At 41.2% G+C, this 19,650-nt stretch overlaps 1 protein-coding gene across 5 annotated transcripts in view; it reads right to left on the minus strand.

The window, feature by feature from the left end:
• Positions 1 to 561: 561 nt before the first annotated feature.
• Positions 562 to 19,650, minus strand: part of LOC311131335 (afadin- and alpha-actinin-binding protein-like) — a 29,756-nt gene continuing 10,667 nt past the window's right edge. For 3 of the 5 annotated variants that reach the window (XM_084164263.1, XM_084164264.1, XM_084164265.1), the window contains exons 3-14: positions 11,699 to 11,871; positions 11,338 to 11,541; positions 11,016 to 11,126; positions 10,758 to 10,893; positions 10,534 to 10,609; positions 9,353 to 9,533; positions 6,793 to 6,940; positions 6,174 to 6,304; positions 5,134 to 5,307; positions 4,888 to 5,005; positions 4,505 to 4,655; positions 562 to 2,672 (exon numbers count right to left, since the gene is read on the minus strand). In XM_084164263.1, coding sequence (XP_084020389.1) covers positions 2,537 to 2,672; positions 4,505 to 4,655; positions 4,888 to 5,005; positions 5,134 to 5,307; positions 6,174 to 6,304; positions 6,793 to 6,940; positions 9,353 to 9,533; positions 10,534 to 10,609; positions 10,758 to 10,893; positions 11,016 to 11,126; positions 11,338 to 11,541; positions 11,699 to 11,871 — 1,739 coding nt within the window. In that variant the 3' untranslated portion in view covers positions 562 to 2,536. Of the gene's footprint in view, positions 2,673 to 4,504; positions 4,656 to 4,887; positions 5,006 to 5,133; positions 5,308 to 6,173; positions 6,305 to 6,792; positions 6,941 to 9,352; positions 9,534 to 10,533; positions 10,610 to 10,757; positions 10,894 to 11,015; positions 11,127 to 11,337; positions 11,542 to 11,698; positions 11,872 to 19,650 lie in introns of those variants that run through there. The other 2 variants (XM_084164266.1, XM_084164267.1) reach the window with 2 other exon arrangements.

Below are 19,650 nucleotides of genomic sequence, written 5' to 3' on the forward strand. Positions count from 1 at the left end.
GATACGCCATCCCATCTGGTTTGCGCTTAGTGGGACTATAATTTGTTTTTCAACAGGACAATATCCCAACACACCTCCAGGCTGTGTAAGGGCTATTTTACCAAGAAGGAGAGTGATGGAGTGCTGCATCAGATGACCTGGCCTCCACAATCACCCGACCTCAACCCAATTGAGATGGTTTGGGATGAGTTGGACCGCAGAGTGAAGGAAAAGCAGCCAACAAGTGCTAAGCATATGTGGGAACTCCTTCAAGACTGTTGGAAAAGCATTCCAGGTGAAGCTGGTTGAGAGAATGCCAACAGTGTGCAAAGCTGTCACCAAGGCAAGGGTGGCTATTTGAAGAATCTCAAACATAAAATATATTTTGATTTGTTTAACACTTTTTTGATTACTACAAAATTGCATATGTGTTATTTCATAGTTTTGATGTCTTCACTATTATTCTACAATGTAGAAAATAGTAAAAATTACGAAAAACTGTTGAATGAGTAGGTGTTCTAAAACTTTTGACCGGTAGTGTGTGTGTGTATATATAAACTCAGCAAAAAAAGAAACGTCCTCTCACTGTCAACTGCGTTCATTTTCAGCAAACTTAACATGTGTAAATATTTCTATGAACATAACAAGATTCAACAACTGAGACATAAACTGAACAAGTTCCACAGACATGTGACTAATACAAATTGAATAATGTGCCCCTGAACAAAGGGTGGGTCAAAATCAAAAGTAACAGTCAGTATCTGGTGTGGCCACCAGCTGCATTAAGTACTGCAGTGCATCTCCTCCTCATGGACTGCACTAGATTCGCCAGTTCTTGCTGTGAGATGTTACCCCACTCTTCCACCAAGACACATGCAAGTTCCCAGACATTTCTGTGGGGAAATCCACAGGTCCCAGATGTGCTCAATGGGATTGAGATCCGGGCTCTTCGCTGGCCATGGCAGAACACTGACATTCCTGTCTTGCAGGAAATCACGCACAGAACAAGCAGTATGGCTGGTGGCATTGTCATGCTGAAGTGTCATGTCAGGATGAGCCTGCAGGAAGGGTACCACATGAGGGAGGATGATGTCTTCCCTGTAACACACAGTGTTGAGATTGCCTGCAATGACAACAAGCTTAGTCCAATGATGCTGTGACACACCGCCCCAGACCATGACGGACACTCCACCTCCAAATTGATCCCGCTCCAGAGTACAGGCCTCGGTGTAACGCTCATTCCTTCGACGATAAACGCGAATCCGACCATCACCCCTGGTGAGACAAAACCACGACTCGTCAGTGAAGAGCACTTTTTGCCAGTCCTGACCTGTCCAGCGACGGTGGGTTTGTGCCCATAGGCGACGTTGTTGCCGGTGATGTATGGTGAGGACCTGCCTTACAACAGGCCTACAAGCCCTCAGTCCAGCCTCTCTCAGCCTATTGCAGACAGACACTGATGGAGGGATTGTGCGTTCCTGGTGTAACTCGGGCAGTTGTTGTTGCCATCCTGTACCTGTCCCGCAGGTGTGATGTTCGGACGTACCAATCCTGTGCAGGTGTTGTTACACATGGTCTGCCACTGCGAGGACAATCAGCTGTCCGTCCTGTCTCCATGTAGCGCTGTCTTAGGCGTCTCACAGTATGGACATTGCAATTTAATGCCCTGGCCACATCTGCAGTCCTCATGCCTCCTTGCAGCATGCCTAAGGCACGTTCACACAGATGAGCAGGGACCCTGGGCATCTTTCTTTTGGTGTTTTTCAGTCAGTGGAAAGGCCTCTTTAGTGTCCTAAGTTTTCATAACTGTGACCTTAATTGCCTACCGTCTGTAAGCTGTTAGTGTCTTAACGACCGTTCCACAGGTGCATGTTCATTAATTGTTTATGGTTAATTGAATATGAATGGGAAACAGTGTTTAAACCCTTTACAATGAAGATCTGTGAAGTTATTTGGAATTTTACAAATTATCTTTGAAAGACAGGGCCCTGAAAAAGGGACATTTCTTTTTTTGCTGAGTTACATATATATATATATATATATCTTATTGCATTTGGTATATCAGCAGCATTTAACTAAAAGTACATTCTAAGACGATATCAAATATTTAAGGTGAAAACAATGTTGAACATGGTAACAAATACATTACTCGGTCTTACAGAGTGCCTACGGATAAACATTAAACTTTACAAAACTACATGACCTTAACAAAAAGGTAAAACAACAAAGACATTTGACATGAAATATATACAAATGACATCTACAAACACCAACATTACATTAAAAACCACACTCATTTGTCCCTGTCATTTACAATGAGCCACTCAGCAGCCAAAATATTATGGCTCTATCAAAACACAGTCAGGGGCCTCATCTGTCCGGGTCCTTTTTGGCTGGTTAAATTACAGATTTTTATTTTATAAAGTTCTACAAACAAGAACTAAATATATTTTGTGTTTGGTGTTTCCATTCAAGTGTGTCTGACTAACTTTGATACTACACTTGATTTAAGAGCATGGATTGTCATGAAAAGAGATCAAGGTGTCTATCTCGGTGTTTAAATGGAGCCGTTTCTATCTCCCATGAATGTGTATGCTCTGCGATTTGCTCCTCCATTCAGGTGTCGGTGCTGGGCAGGAACATCACCATTGCGAAGGATGCTGGAGTCTTGCTTTGGGTGGATTGTGCTTGGGCTGGAAAGAACATTTTACACAGCATTATGTCTTCATCCCCATCGAGAGCAAAGTCTTGAATTCTTTACGTTATAGTTATTTAGCTAGCAGTTCCTCTAAACCAGAGCAACAAACAGTCAGTGCATACAGAGGACAACCATCTTCACATGTATGACACGGTTCCTTCAATTGATTTAAGCTCTGCTGTGTTAGTTTTCTTTTGCCATATTTTGGTATTGCAATTGTGTTGAGTGCTGCACTGTAATGTGTACCTGTAATGAATATCTATATCATGTGTACAGTCGTGGTCAAAAGTTTTGCGAATGACACAAATATTAATTTTCACAAAGTCTGCTGCCTCAGTTTTTATGATGTCAATTTGCATATACTCCAGAATGTTATGAAGAGTGATCAAATGAATTGCAATTAATTGCAAAGTCCCTCTTTGCCATGAAAATGAATTTAATCCCAACAAAACATTTCCACTACATTTCAGCCCTGCCACAAAAGGACCAGCTGACATCATGTCAGTGATTCTCTCATTAACACAGGTGAGAGTGTTGACGGGGACAAGGGTGGAGATCATTCTGTCATGCTGATTGAGTTAGAATAACAGACTGGAAGCTTTAAAAGGAGGGTGGTGCTTGAAATCATTGTTCTTCCTCTGTTAAACATGGTTACCTGCAAGGAAACACGTGCCGTCATCATTGTTTTGCACAAAAAGGCCTTCACAGGCAAGGATATTGCTGCTAGTAAGATTGCACCTAACTCAACCATTTATCGGATCATCAAGAACTTCAAGGAGAGAGGATCAATTGTTGTGAAGAAGGCTTCAGGGCGCCCAAGAAAGTCCAGCAAGCGCCAGGACCGTCTCCTAAAGTTGATTCAGCTGCGGGATCGGGGCACCACCAGTGTAGAGCTTGCTCAGGAATGGCAGCAGGCAGGTGTGAGTGCATCTGCACGCACAGTGAGGCGAAGACTTTTGGAGGATGGCCTGGTGTCAAGAAGGGCAGCGAGGAAGCCACTTCTCTCCAGGAAAAACATCAGGGACAGACTGATATTCTGCAAAAGGTACAGGGATTGGACTGCTGAGGACTGGGGTAAAGTCATTTTCTCTGATGAATCCCCTTTCCGATTGTTTGGGGCATCCGGAAAAAAGCTTGTCCGGAGAAGACAAGGTGAGCGCTACCATCAGTCCTGTGTCATGCCAACAGCAAAGCATCCTGAGACCATACATGTGTGGGGTTGCTTCTCAGCCAAGGGAGTGGGCTCACTCACAATTTTGCCTAATAACACAGCCATGAATAAAGAATGGTACCAACACATCCTCCGAGAGCAACTTCTCCCAACCATCCAAGAACAGTTTGGTGACGAACAATGCCTTTTCCAGCATGATGGAGCACCTTGCCATAAGGCAAAAGTGATAACTAAGTGGCTCGGGGAACAAAACATCGACATTTTGGGTCCATGGCCAGGAACCTCCCCAGACCTTAATCCCATTGAGAACTTGTGCTCAATTCTCAAGAGGCAGGTGGACAAACAAAAACCCACAAATTCTGACAAACTCCAAGCATTGATTATGCAAGAATGGGCTGCCATCAGTCAGGATGTGGCCCAGAAGTTAATTGACCGCATGCCAGGGCGGATTGCAGAGGTCTTGAAAAAGAAGGGTTTTTGCATAAACTTAATTTAATTGTCAATAAAAGCCTTTGACACTTATGGAATGCTTGTAATTTTACTTCAGTATACCATAGTAACATCTGACAAAAATATATAAAAACACTGAAGCAGCAAACTTTGTGAAGACTAATATTGTGTCATTCTCAAAACTTTTGACCACGACTGTAGGCTACCTTTTTTCTGGGATAAGGCGGTGTGTGCGATACAGGTCTGCCGTGGATGGCGTCTTCACTGGAGAGGCTCTGGATGTGGAGAAAGCCGTGTGGGATAGTGATTTATTTAACTTTGCTGGAGTCGACAAAGGCCTAACCTCTGACTCAGCCCCTGTCAAAAGATATTAAATGAGTCATGGTGTGTCAACAACCATACACAAAACAGTTTTCACCAATTCTACCAATGTGCCCTACAGTAGGCTTTCTCTTTTGGGAATTTAGGTGCAGGTCGCTTTATGAAGTGTTCAGAGACAAATGCTTTCTATTTGATTTGACTGATGTGAAGGAAAAGCCATGTCCTCCAGCTTAGTGCTGATGGTTTTCAGGAGGAGCTCATTACTTACATACTGATAAGGCACTTTGAGACTTTGACATCTGTGGTTTCGTTTGGTCTCCAAATGGAGTCAAATTTAAAAACTGATGTTTGAGCCATGTGGCGCGGTCCTCCTCAAATGCTTTTCTCTGCAGGACAAAGGATTGCATATTAGCCTGAATAATTCACACTGAAATAAAATAATTCATGAAATTGCAGTCATCAACTTTCCAAGTTATCTGCCCTCTTGTACACTCTCTGAACAGACTCTCTGTACCTCGTGGCTCAGTCTTATGGCTGCCTCGGTGAAGTTCCTCCTTTCAGTCTCAAAGTTCTTCCTTTTCTCCTCGAAGGACTTCCACTCCTCCTTGAGGCGCTCCTTCTCTTCCAGCATGTAGCAGTTGTTGAGCAGCGAGGCTGTCTCATCGTCACACGGGGAGTTCAGCTGCTGCTGTGAGAACAGAACACACAGAGCAGAGGAGACTTAGGAGGGAGAATTACTGACAACTGATTGTTACTGACAACTGAGGTAGCAGTTTGTGACCTTGGGACTATAGCGTTCTATCGGCGCAAAGTATAGTTCTGAGATATTAAGCATCAATGTTTTCACATCCCAGATCTGTTTTGTAGTGGATTCTTCTTTCATAACTCATAAAGGTCCTCACCTTAAAAGGTACCTAAAGTGCATAGTATCAACATCTTGACACTTTTGTAAATAAACATTTTTAGGGGGGTGCAATCGCAGATAGAACCTTATGGCGCTGAAATGTCAATTTGGGTTCAGCTATAAGGTTCTATGTGACACTTCTGAATTACACATGTTCAGTTAAGAAAACTGTAGCTATTTGAATACATAAAACGATAGTCACAACACATCATCAAATACATTAAAAATGTATTATGATCAGACTAATTAATGTCATCACTGAACAACATGATTTACTTTAAGATTTCTGACAGTGTTTTTTTTTGCTTGCGTACCATTATTGCTGACTAGACAAGACCATATTTAGAGGGAGATGGCAAAGACGTGTTCTGATTGGTACGTTTGTATTTGTTCAGGATTGGATTGCAAATGTCAGATAGAACCTTATAATCCCAATATCTCGAGTTGTTAATAAGTCTTTTCCATTTACTTTAATGTCTATGCTGATAGATCAATTTATTGAGGCAATAGGTAGACAGATTTACAGGACTGCTAGAAAGAGTTAGATAAGACACTGTAGGTGTATTAATAGCCAGATTAATTCAAAACAAACAAGGCTGAATAAGTACTTCACTCAAGCAGCCTCACAGAGAACAGAGTTAGGTGTATACCTGCAGGAGCTGCTGCTGCGTGTGGATGAAGTCTTTGTACTGCTGGATCTCCAGTTTCAGCCTGTCCATCTCCTCTTCATGGGCCTCTTTGGGGACGGCGTCCATGTTGTCTCTCTCCCCCACCAAGGACGCTGGACAGGAACCATGTCACAACATTACCAGTGATTCTGAGATGGTTTATTGTTTATGGTTATAAATAATAGGCTTAACTAATGGATTTTAAGAATTAAGGTCTGGGGATGAAAAATATAGAAATAAAAAACTGCTTTTCCTCAAAGAACCAGTAGAGGTGTCTGTTGGTTCATGTTTCACAGACAGTGGCTACCACTTTTATTTGACTCTTTTCATTTGGCTGATAACAGAGTGACCACCCATCAACTGGCATTCCTTATAACAAGCGATTTGTTTCACTGTTCAGTTGAGCTTTAAGTGGACATTTAATCAACTCAAATAGCCCGGTAGTCTTTCATGTTATTTATAACAAAACTATAATACCCCAGACAATAAAACTGAGTATCCTGAGTGACCTCTTTCTTCAGTGGTAAGCAAACGAGGCTAACAAAGCCTCACAAGTGGCTGCCCTTTAGAGATGATGCGAGTAGTATGTGACAAAGAATACCTTGGCTGTCCAGTCTCTCCACGTGGCTCTTTAGTCTCCTCCACTGCTGGCGAATGCTATTGGTGAGCTGTTCCCGTGCGTGCTCACAGGACAGCTCCAGGCTCTCTCTACTTGAGTCACACACTTCGTCCTCCTCTGAGCTGGCCTGCTGCAGAGAAATGTGGCGACAACAGGCATAGACCATTAATTGGTTAATTAATTTAATTAAGCAGTCACCTTTATATTGTGTGTTATTTTTGTGTGCAGATGGTTTTAAAACTATGCTGGAGTAATTTCAGTTGTGAACTAAGCAATGTTTTTTATTCCGAGCATTACAATTAGAGGCAACATAGTGGTTATTCATTTGACCTCAGCCTTTAGTCTGACTGTATATAAAGGAAGGAAGACTAGTTCTGATGGATCAATAGGTTGACAACAGTGCATTCAGAAAGTATTCAGACCCCTTGACTTCTTCCACATTTTGTTATGTTACAGCCTTATTCTAAAATTGATTAAATTAAATGTTTTCCTCATCAGTAATAATAATAAAATAAATGAAATACCTTATTTACATAAGTATTCAGACCCTTTGCTATGAGACTCGAAATTGAGCTCAGGTGCATCCTGTTTCCATTGGTCATCCTTGAGATGTTTCTACAACTTGATTGGAGTCCACCTGTGATAAATTAAATTGATTGGACATGATTTGGAAAGGCACACACCTGTCTAAATAAGCTCCCACAGTTGACAGTGCATGTCAGAGCAAAATTTTGGTACCCTTCCACAGATCTGTGGAAGGGTACCAAAACATGTCTGCAGCATTAAAGGTCCCCAAGAACACAGTAGCCTCCAACATTCTTAAATGGAAGAAGTTTGGAACCACCAAGACTCTTCCTAGCGCTGGTCGCCCGTCCAAACTGAGCAATCGGGGGAGAAGGGCTTTGGTCAGGGAGGTGACCAAGAACCTGATGGTCACTCTGACAGAGCGCCAGAGTTCCTCTGTGGAGATGGGAGAACCTTCCAGAAGGACAACCATCTCTACAGCACTTCACCAAATCAGGCCTTTATGGTAGAGTGGCCAGACAGATGCCACTCCTCAGTAAAAGGCACGACAGCCCGCTTGGAGTTTGCCGAAAGGCACCAAAAGGACACTGACCATGAGAAACAAGATTCTCTGGTCTGATGAAACCAAGATTGAACACTTTGGCCTCAATGCCAAGCGTCAAGTCTGGAGGAAACCAGGCACCGCTCATCACCTGGCCAATACCATCCCTACGGTGAAGCATGGTGATGGCAGCATCATGCTGTGTTGATGTTTTTCAGCGGCAGAGACTGGGAGACTAGTCAGGATTGAGGGAAAGATGAACGGAGCAAAGTACAGAGAGATCCTTGATGAAAACCTGCTTGAGAGTGCTCAGGACCTCAGACTGGGTTGAAGGTTCACCTTCCAACAGGACAACGATCCTAAGCACATATCCAAGACAACAAAGGAGTGGCTTCGGGACAAGTCTCTGAATGTCCTTGAGTGGCCCAGCCAGAGTCCGGACTTGATCCCAATCGAACATCTCTGGAGAGACCTGAAAATAGCTGTGCAGCGACGCTCCCATCCAACCTGACAAAGCCTGAGAGGATCTGCAGAGAAGAATGGGAGAAACTCCCAAAATACAGGTGTGCCAAGCTTGTAGCGTTATACCCAAAAAGACTTGAGGCTGTAATCGCTGCCAAAGGTGCTTCTACAAAGTACTGAGTAAAGGGTCTGAATACTTATGTAAATGTGATATTTCAGTTTTGTATTTTTAATAAATTTGCAAAAATGTTTTGGCTTTGTCATTTTGGGATATTGTGTGTAGATTGATGAGGGAAAAAACAATGTAATCCATTTTAGAATAAGGCTCTAACGTAACAAAATTGGAAAAAGTCAAGAGGTCTGAATACTTTCCGAATGCACTCAACACAAATGCCTTGCTTTGGCAGAGCTTAACAAGCAACACATATCAAACACAATCAAACACGTTAAACCAATAAAATGCCTTGCTTGGGCAGAGCTGAACACACAGCACTCCTACAAATATTTTGGCCTTGAAATGACATGGAAACAACCTTGTTTCAACCCGTTTTTTGTCAAGTGGGTATTGGGCAAAATATAACCCAAAACACAACAAAAACAAACTGCAAATGCATCCAACGAGTTTGTAGAGTCATAAGCTTGATGTAGTCATTGCATGCAAGGAAAATGGGACCAAATACTAAACTTTGACTACTTTAATACTATAAGTGAATTTGCCCAAATACTTATGACTTCACATAGGGGGACTAGATACATGAAGTGCTTTCATTTCGAAACGGTAAAACAGATGTGTGAAAATACCCACAAAAAAAAAGGTGTTGCCTCATATGAAACATTTTATCTCAAATCCAGAATGCAGGAGTATAGAGCCAAATAAAAAATGTTAGCTTCGAGCCAAATACAAAATGTCAGCCTCACTGTCCAAATACATATGGAGGGGAGTGTAGATACCAAATACACCATCCGGTACAGCACAATGGATACCCATGACAGAGACAATACTACTAGACAAACCTGTTCTAGACTGTCATCGTGTTTCTCGCCACATAGGCTAGGTTTCCTGGGGCTCAAAATGGTGACCATATCCCTTTTCATCTGCTGTAATACTTTCTTTAACTCTGCATTCTCCATCAATAGCTGCTTGTGGCGACTGTCGTAGTCGTTCAGTAGAGTCTTATACATCTCTCCCTCATGTCTGAAAAATAAAGACATTCACCTGTGTTTAGTGTTTTCTCAGTGCATGTGATGATAAATTATTTGGCTGAGTTTCTTGAAGAATCTTAAAGGTTTCTACACACTATCCCAGATCCTACGCTTAAAATGCTACACAAGATAAGCTAACATAATCACAAACCAAGTGAGCTTCAAAAGTATTGGGACAGCGACAACATTGTTGTTTTGGCACTGTACTCCAGCACTTTGGATTTGAAATGACACAATGACTGAGGTTAAGGTGCAGACTGTCAGCTTTAACTGTTTAGAAATTACAGCACTTTTTGTACATTGCGTGCTAGGAATATGAAACCAAATACTTAATTTTTTTACTAATTTAATACACATAAGTGAATTTGTCCCAATACTTTTGGTCCCATAAAATGGAAGGACTATGTACAAAAAGTGCAGTAATTTCTAAACGGTTCACCCGATTTGGATGAAAATAACCTCACATTTAAGCTGACAGTCTGCACTTTAACCTCATAGTCGAATCCAAAATGCTGGAGTACAGAGCCAAAACAACGTACAAATTGTCACTGTCCCAATACTTTGAGCTCACTGTACACAGAAGTATTTGTTAATGTCATGAGTGCAACTATGAGGCAAAAAAATATATACTGAACAAAAATATAAACGCAACATGTAAAGTGTTTGTCCCATGTTTCATGAGCTGAAATAAAAGATCACAGAAATGTTCCATACGCACAAAAAGCTTATTTCTCTCATTTTTGGCACAAATGTGTTTACATCCCTGTTAGTGAGCATTTCTCTTTTGCCAAGATAATCCATCCACCTGACAGGTGTGGCATACAAGAAGCCGATTAAACAGCATGATCATTACACAGGTGCACCTTATGCTGGGGTCAATAAAAGGCCACGCTAAAATGTGCCGTTTTGTCACACAACACAATGCCACAAATGTCTCAAGTTTTAAATGAACTGTAAACTCTGTAAAATCATTGAAATTATTACATAGTTACCTGGCCTCAGTCTTCCCAGTTTTCCAAAGGCTTCTCTTCCCATCAGATCTTCCCACGTAGTTCAATACTTCAAACGCTAGAATAGAGAAATTACACATAGGTCAACTTCCATCACAGTCTCAACTGTATGATACATAGCATTTGGTGAAAAGGAAAATATTAACAGATTAAATAAAAATGTTGATCAGAGGATGTAGAGAATTAAGTACAACTTTAATGATTACTTTGTTTCTTATCCTTTTTGTCGATCAGAAGCTGATTCAGGCGCTCCTTTAGTTTGCCGAACTCCCTTTCTTTCCTCTTCATGTCATGATTGTACTGAGTGGCACGGCTTGCTATGATGCTCTGAAGTTTCTGTACCTGGCAAGAAAACAATACAAGTAGGCTATTACATGATAATCCTGTTTAGGAATAAATAGACTGGAATGGTACTAGATATTCTAATCTCATCTCAAGTTTCCATATAAATCAACCAAGCGTACCTCTTCTTTTTCATTTTTCAGGCAGTTATGTAAGCTCTTCACTTTCAGCTGTAGCTGACGTTCTCTCTCAAGAAGTCCAGTGTTTTCCCTCTTGGAGAGTTCAAGTTGATCCTATAAGGATTCATATATAAAAAAAGTGGTTTTAATTACAAAGCTTGAATTCATAATACAAACTACATGACCACGCTTTATAATGTGCTATATGTTTGTGTAAGGCTAAATCACGTTTGAACAGCAATTGATGTGCATAGACAGTGACTAAGGGAATAAATAAAGGATAATAAACTAAGAGGGTTAGCGAGTGAGCAAGTCAAGGCCAAACCTTCAGTCTAGTGTTGCTGAGCTGCAGATAGTCCATGTTGCTGTTGGACTTGACCTGCTCCACTTCAATGTCCTCCACCGTCTGCAGGCACCGGCGGTGCAGCTGGAGCAGGTTGTACACGTTGTTCAGCACTGCCACCACGTTCAGTTCAGGACTGTCGTTAGACACTGTGCAAAGCGATGGAAAGCCCAGTGAGGATACCTCCTGCAGAGGCAAATCAGGGATGGGATCGGATATGTAGCTTAGCGGCTAGCTACTGGCATCCAACACATGAAAACAAACATGAACCCAGCAGGCAACACTGGTTGCAATGACATCATTGTGACGTCTTTTATAAATTAAAACATTTGAGGTCTCTTACCTGATTGATGTATGAGATACATTCTGACACATTGTCCTCTGTACAGAAGGCACTTATTGCAGGCATGTTGTAGGGGTTTCTGGTCATTGGCAGAGAGAGCACTGATGATTGGCTGTACTGCCTCAGAGAAGACATTCTGTATCTTGAAGAGCTGCAGGAAGTGTCCTTGATTTCTGTGCAGGAATAATAGGACAAAAGGATTGCCATTACTAGGTCGAAATCCATTAAATCACAAATAGCCTTTCAAAGTGGACAAAAAGAAAACAATCCTCATGTATGTGATTCAAACAAGCGCAGCCGTCTTGCTTTAGTGTTGAAATGAAATGTCCAATGAAAATGACTGCAGAATGTCAAGACATCAAACCACAAAAATGTTAGATACAGTATGTTGGAGTTAATGGAGAATTTCACTATTTAGGACCCTAATCTGTATAGAAGGGTCCAGACATTTCTTGGGGAATTTCACTTGGTTTTGAAAAACTTACCCCACCAGCAATTAACATCTTCAGCCTCATTCTGGAGTTCCAGGGCGTACAAAAACATGAACAAAGGCTCTATCTCTCCAGTATCGTGATGCAGGTCTTTAGATGTTGTACACATGAAATTGTACACATGAAACAACTATACCAACCATTGAAGGACGTCGCCGCGCCTGTCTAGGACCAGCAGAAATTGAAATCGAGGTAAGAGATATGCTATAAAAGAAGCTACCTACCTACTTAATAAAGTAACATCACTGATGAAAGGGGAAACACTGAGTCTGCTGTCATTTACAGTGCATTCGGAAAGTATTCAGACCCCTTGACATTTTCCACATTTTGTTATGTTACAGCCTTATTCTAAATTTGATTAAATATTTTTTCCCCCTCATCAATCTACACATAATGACAAAGCAAAAACAGGTTTTATACATTTTTGAAAATACAGTGGGGAGAACAAGTATTTGATACACTGCCGATTTTGCCGGTTTTCCTACTTACAAAGCATGTAGAGGTCTGTAATTTTTATCATAGGTACACTTCAACTGTGAGGTACGGAATCTAAAACAAAAATCCAGAAAATCACATTGTATGATTTTTAAGTAATTAATTTGCATATTATTGCATGACATAAGTATTTGATACATCAGAAAAGCAGAACTTAATATTTGGTACAGAAACCTTTGTTTGCAATTACAGAGATCATACGTTTCCTGTAGGTCTTGACCAGGTTTGCACACACTGCAGCAGGGATTTTGGCCCACTCCTCCATACAGACCTTCTCCAGATCCTTCAGGTTTCGGGACTGTCGCTGGGCAATACGGACTTTCAGCTCCCTCCAAAGATTTTCTATTGGGTTCAGGTCTGGAGACTGGCTAGGCCACTCCAGGACCTTGAGATGCTTCTTACGGAGCCACTCCTTAGTTGCCCTGGCTGTGTGTTTCGGGTCGTTGTCATGTTGGAAGACCCAGCCACGACCCATCTTCAATGCTTTTACTGAGGGAAGGAGGTTGTTGGCCAAGATCTCGTGATACATGGCCCCATCCATCCTCCCCTCAATACGGTGCAGTCGTCCTGTCCCCTTTGCAGAAAAGCATCCCCAAAGAATGATGTTTCCACCTCCATGCTTCACGGTTGGGATGGTGTTCTTGGGGTTGTACTCATCCTTCTTCTTCCTCCAAACACGGCGAATGGAGTTTAGACCAAAAAGCTATATTTTTGTCTCATTAGACCACATGACCTTCTCCCATTCCTCCTCTGGATCATCCAGATGGTCATTGGCAAACTTCAGACGGGCCTGGACATGCGCTGGCTTGAGCAGGGGGACCTTGCGTGCGCTGCAGGATTTTAATCCATGACGGCGTAGTGTGTTACTAATGGTTTTCTTTGAGACTGTGGTCCCAGCTCTCTTCAGGTCATTGACCAGGTCCTGCCGTGTAGTTCTGGGCTGATCCCTCACCTTCCTCATGATCATTGATGCCCCACAAGGTGAGATCTTGCATGGAGCCCCAGACCAAGGCTGCTTGCCTATTGTCCTGTAGCCCATCCCAGCCTTGTGCAGGTCTACAATTTTATCCCTGATGTCCTTACACAGCTCTCTGGTCTTGGCCATTGTGGAGAGGTTGGAGTCTGTTTGATTGAGTGTGTGGACAGGCGTCTTTTATACAGGTAACAAGTTCAAACAGGTGCAGTTAATACAGGTAATGAGTGGAGAACAGGAGGGCTTCTTAAAGAAAAACGAACAGGTCTGTGAGAGCCGGAATTCTTACTGGTTGGTAGGTGAAGAAATACTTATGTCATGCAATAAAATGCAAATGAATTACTTAAAAATCATACAATGTGATTTTCTGGATTTTTGTTTTAGATTCCGTCTCTCACAGTTGAAGTGTACCTATGATAAAAATTACAGACCTCTACATGCTTTGTAAGTACAGTGGGGGGGGAAAGTATTTAGTCAGCCACCAATTGTGCAAGGTCTCCCACTTAAAAAGGCCTGTAATTTTCATCATAGGTACACGTCAACTATGACAGACAAATTGAGAAAATGTTTTCCAGAAAATCACATTGTAGGATTTTTAATGAATTTATTTGCAAATTATGGTGGAAAATAAGTATTTGGTCACCTACAAACAAGCAAGATTTCTGGCTCTCACAGACCTGTAACTTCTTCTTTAAGAGGCTCCTCTGTCCTCCACTCGTTACCTGTATTAATGGCACCTGTTTGAACTTGTTATCAGTATAAAAGACACCTGTCCACAACCTCAAACAGTCCCACTCCAAACTCCACTATGGCCAAGACCAAAGAGCTGTCAAAGGACACCAGAAACAAAATTGTAGACCTGCACCAGGCTGGGAAGACTGAATCTGCAATAGGTAAGCAGCTTGGTTTGAAGAAATCAACTGTGGGAGCAATTATTAGGAAATGGAAGACATACAAGACCACTGATATTCTCCCTCGATCTGGGGCTCCACGCAAGATCTCACCCCGTGGGGTCAAAATGATCACAAGAACGGTGAGCAAAAATCCCAGAACCACACAGGGGGACCTAGTGAATGACCTGCAGAGAGCTGGGACCAAAGTAACAAAGCCTACCATCAGTAACACACTACGCCACCAGGGACTCAAATCCTGCAGTGCCAGACATGTCCCCCTGCTTAAGCCAGTACATGTCCAGGCCCGTCTGAAGTTTGCTAGAGTGCATTTGGATGATCCAGAAGAGGATTGGGAGAATGTCATATCGTCAGATGAAACCAAAATATAACTTTTTGGTAAAAACTCAACTCGTCGTGTTTGGAGGACAAAGAATGCTGAGTTGCATCCAAAGAACACCATACCTACTGTGAAGCATGGGGGTGGAAACATCATGCTTTGGGGCTGTTTTTCTGCAAAGGGACCAGGACGACTGATCCGTGTAAAGGAAAGAATGAATGGGGCCATGTATCGTGAGATTTTGAGTGAAAACCTCCTTCCATCAGCAAGGGCATTGAAGATGAAACGTGGCTGGGTCTTTCAGCATGACAATGATCCCAAACACACCGCCCGGGCAACGAAGGAGTGGCTTCGTAAGAAGCATTTCAAGGTCCTGGAGTGGCCTAGCCAGTCTCCAGATCTCAACCCCATAGAAAATCTTTGGAGGAAGTTGAAAGTCTGTGTTGCCCAGCGACAGCCCCAAAACATCACTGCTCTAGAGGAGATCTGCATGGAGGAATGGGCCAAAATACCAGCAACAGTGTGTGAAAACCTTGTGAAGACTTACAGAAAACGTTTGACCTGTGTCATTGCCAACAAAGGGTATATAACAAAGTATTGAGAAACTTTTGTTATTGACCAAATACTTATTTTCCACCATAATTTGCAAATAAATTCATTAAAAATCCTACTATGTGATTTTCTGGAGAAAAAAAAATCTCATTTTGTCTGTCATAGTTGACGTGTACCTATGATGAAAATTACAGGCCTCTCTCATCTTATTAAGTGGGAGAACTTGCACAATTGGTGGCTGACTAAATACTTTTTTCCCCCACTGTATATACACATATCCTTTTTTAAAATATATTTTCCTTTATTACTTTTCAACCCCACCACCACTCCCCTAATTGGAGTAAACTAGTGAACTACAAAGCTTAGGCCTCTACTCCCAGCTTATACATACTATATACATTTTATGGACAGTCAATTTTACAATAGTTTTTACTCCTGAACTTCCTCTACCCTCAACCTCTCTGATCATTTTCATGATGTCCATCCGGTTCGCTTCTATATGCCATATCTTTCAAACTGTGCTCTTTCACAAAAATTCTTAACCTATAACCTATATACTTATTATGGACACAGTATGTGTCCATAATGTTTATGTTGTTGTTATTAGTCCCAACCTTCAGCTCCATTCAACACCTCCCATCTATCTCTTAACACCATCCATATTGGATTTATATTTGCCATATATTTTTCAACTGTACTGTGATGTTTCACAAAAGTTCTGAACCCTTCTATTCTCATTGTTTCAACAGATTGTAAATTGAAAATATTTTTTTTTTGCTAAAAGTATTATTATATTATTGATCGATTTGTTTATGACTTTTCAAAAATCACCCAGTAGTGCCATATGCAGGGTTAGCTCCAGGTAAATATTGCAATCCTTCAGCCATTCCTGGACTTGTGACCAAAAACAAGCTACAAATGGACAGTACCAAAACAAATGATCTAATGATTCTGTCTCTTCGCAGCAAAATCTGCAGGGCTGGGAAGATTGTATCCCCCATATGAATAACATTATATTGGTAGCAAGAATTCTGTATAATAATTTAAATTGAAAAATCGTAAGTTTTGAATCTGGCGTCGTTTTGCATATCAGTTCATAAACCATGTACCATGGAATCGGTACGTCAAAAATCTCTTCCCAACTATTTTGCAATCTATATGGGACGGCTGTCAATCCGTTGATTCTTAAATGAAACAGGTATACTTTTTTAGCACAATTTTCTTTAACCAATTATGGTAATGCAGGGCCAACAGACAAGTTCCTTACTTTTTCCCCCTTCCACTTTCCTCTTCCATTTTTGCGGTAATGCTGCAATTATTTGGTTGTAATTTTGGGTAGAGCAGACATTTCCATATGTTTTTGTTAGCTGCATGTGTGACATAACTCCACCATTCCTACCTATGATATCATTTACGAAGATTATACATTTTTTTTTATCAATTAGTATATTTGAGTTTAACCACAATATTTGTTGCATTATTTGTTCTGTCGTTTCTGGAGGATTAAATTGAAATTGCAACCAATTGTCTATGGCTTGTTTTAGAAATAGTGATATTTGGGAGATGATTTCCTTTTCAAATAACTGAAAGTGAGAGGTTGTAATCTGAATAAAGGGAAAAAGGCCATTCTTGAACATTGGGTGAGACAATCTTACTAATTTGCTAGAGAACCAGTTCGGATTTAAGTATAACTTTTGTACAGTGAGGGAAAAAAGTATTTGATCCCCTGCTGATTTTGTACGTTTGCCCACTGACAAAGACATGATCAGTCTATAATTTTAATGGTAGGTTTATTTGAACAGTGAGAGACAGAATAACAACAACAAAATCCAGAAAAACGCATGTCAAAAATGTTATAAATTGATTTGCATTTTAATGAGGGAAATAAGTATTTGACCCCCTCTCAATCAGAAAGATTTCTGGCTCCCAGGTGTCTTTTATACAGGTAACGAGCTGAGATTAGGAGCACACTCTTAAAGGGAGTGCTCCTAATCTCAGCTTGTTACCTGTATAAAAGACACCTGTCCACAGAAGCAATCAATCAATCAGATTCCAAACTCTCCACCATAGCCAAGACCAAAGAGCTCTCCAAGGATGTCAGGGACAAGATTGTAGACCTACACAAGGCTGGAATGGGCTACAAGACCATCGCCAAGCAGCTTGGTGAGATGGTAACAACAGTTGCGTCTGAAGTTTACCAATGAACATCTGAATGATTCAGAGGAGAACTGGGTGAAAGTGTTGTGGTCAGATGAGACCAAAATCGAGCTCTTTGGCATGAACTCAACTCGCTGTGTTTGGAGGAGGAGGAATGCTGCATATGACCCCAAGAACACCATCCCCACCGTCAAACATGGAGGTCGAAACATTATGCTAAGGGGGTGTTTTTCTGCTAAGGGGACAGGACAACTTCACCGCATCAAAGGGACGATGGATGGGGCCATGTACCGTCAAATCTTGGGTGAGAACCTCCTTCCCTCAGCCAGGGCATTGAAAATGGGTCGTGGATGGGTATTCCAGCATGACAATGACCCAAAACACAGGAGTGGCTCAAGAAGAAGCAAATTAAGGTCCTGGAGTGGCCTAGCCAGTCTCCAGACCTTAATCCCATAGAAAATCTGTGGAGGGAGCTGAAGGTTCGAGTTGCCAAACGTCAGCCTCGAAACCTTAATGACTTGGAGAAGATCTGCAAAGAGGAGTGGGACAAAATCCCTCCTAAGATGTGTGCAAACCTGGTGGCCAACTACAAGAAACGTCTGACCTCTGTGATTGCCAACAAGGGTTTTGCCACCAAGTACTAAATCATGTTTTGCAGAGGGGTCAAATACTTATTTCCCTCATTAAAATGCAAATCAATTTATAACATTTTTGACATGCGTTTTTCTGGATTTTGTTGTTGTTATTCTGTCTCTCACTGTTCAAATACACCTACCATTAAAATTATAGACTGATCATGAATTTGTCAGTGGGCAAACGTACAAAATCAGCAGGGGATCAAATACTTTTTTCCCTCACTGTATGACTGAAGCTTTTAGTGATAGGTCTAATGCTTTAATATTTAATAATTGCTGTCCTCCAAATTCATATTCATTATATAAAATAGGCCTGTTAATTTTGTCTGGCTTGCCGTTCCAAATAAAATGGAATATTTTTTTCTCATATAATTTTTAAAAACTGTTCGCTAGGCGTAGGCAAGACCATAAGCAAATAGGTAAACTGGGATAATACTAAAGAGTTAATCAGGGTGATCTTTCCACAAATTGGTTCCTTGGTTTACCTTTCCATGGTAGCAAGATCTTATCTATTTTTGCTAACTTTCTATTAAAATGTATTGGAGTGAGATCATTTATTTATTTTGGGATATGTATACCGAGTATATCCACATCACCATCAAACCATTTTATAGTACTACACGGTAATGTAAAAGTTATATTTTTTATTGGAACACCACATAATATAGTACATTTATCATAATTTGGTTGTAACCCAGAGATGTTAGTAAATGTATCTAGATCCTCTATGAGGCTGTGGAGGGATTCAAGTTGTGGATTGAAAATAAATCATGAATCATCAGCGTACAATGACACCTTTGTTTTTAAGTCCTGGATTTCTAATCCCTTGATATTCTTGATTTTAATAGCTAACATTTCGATGTACATAATAAATAGATATGCCGATAGTGGACAACCTTGTTTTGCTCCTCTTGACAGTCTTGGTGGTTCCAAACTTCTTCCATTTAAGAATGATTGAGGCCACTGTGTTCTTGGGGACCTTCAATGCTGCAGAAATGTTTTGGTACCCTTCCCCAGATCTGTGCCTCGACACAATCCTGTCCCGGAGCTCTACGGCCAATTCCTTCGACCTCATGGCTTGGTTCTTGTTCTGACATGCACTGTCAACTGTGGGACCTTACATAGACAGGTGTGTGCCTTTCCAAATCATGTACAATCAATTGAATTTACCACAGATGGAATCCAGTAAAGTTGTAGAAACATCTCAAGGATGATCAATGGATACAGGATGCACCTGAGCTCAATTTCGAGTCTCATAGCAAAGGGTCTATTTAACTATTTAATCCATTTTAGAATAAGGCTGTAACGTAACAAAATGTGGGAAAAGTCAAGGGGTCTGAATACTTTCCGAATGCACTGTATAGAAAGGGAAAGGATGTGAGCCATCGGTGGAAGTTTGTGCAAAGGATTCTGAAGGCT

This window comes from Coregonus lavaretus (genome assembly GCF_964263955.1).
Source record: "Coregonus lavaretus genome assembly, chromosome: 6".
NCBI classification, from domain to species: Eukaryota; Metazoa; Chordata; class Actinopteri; order Salmoniformes; family Salmonidae; genus Coregonus; species Coregonus lavaretus.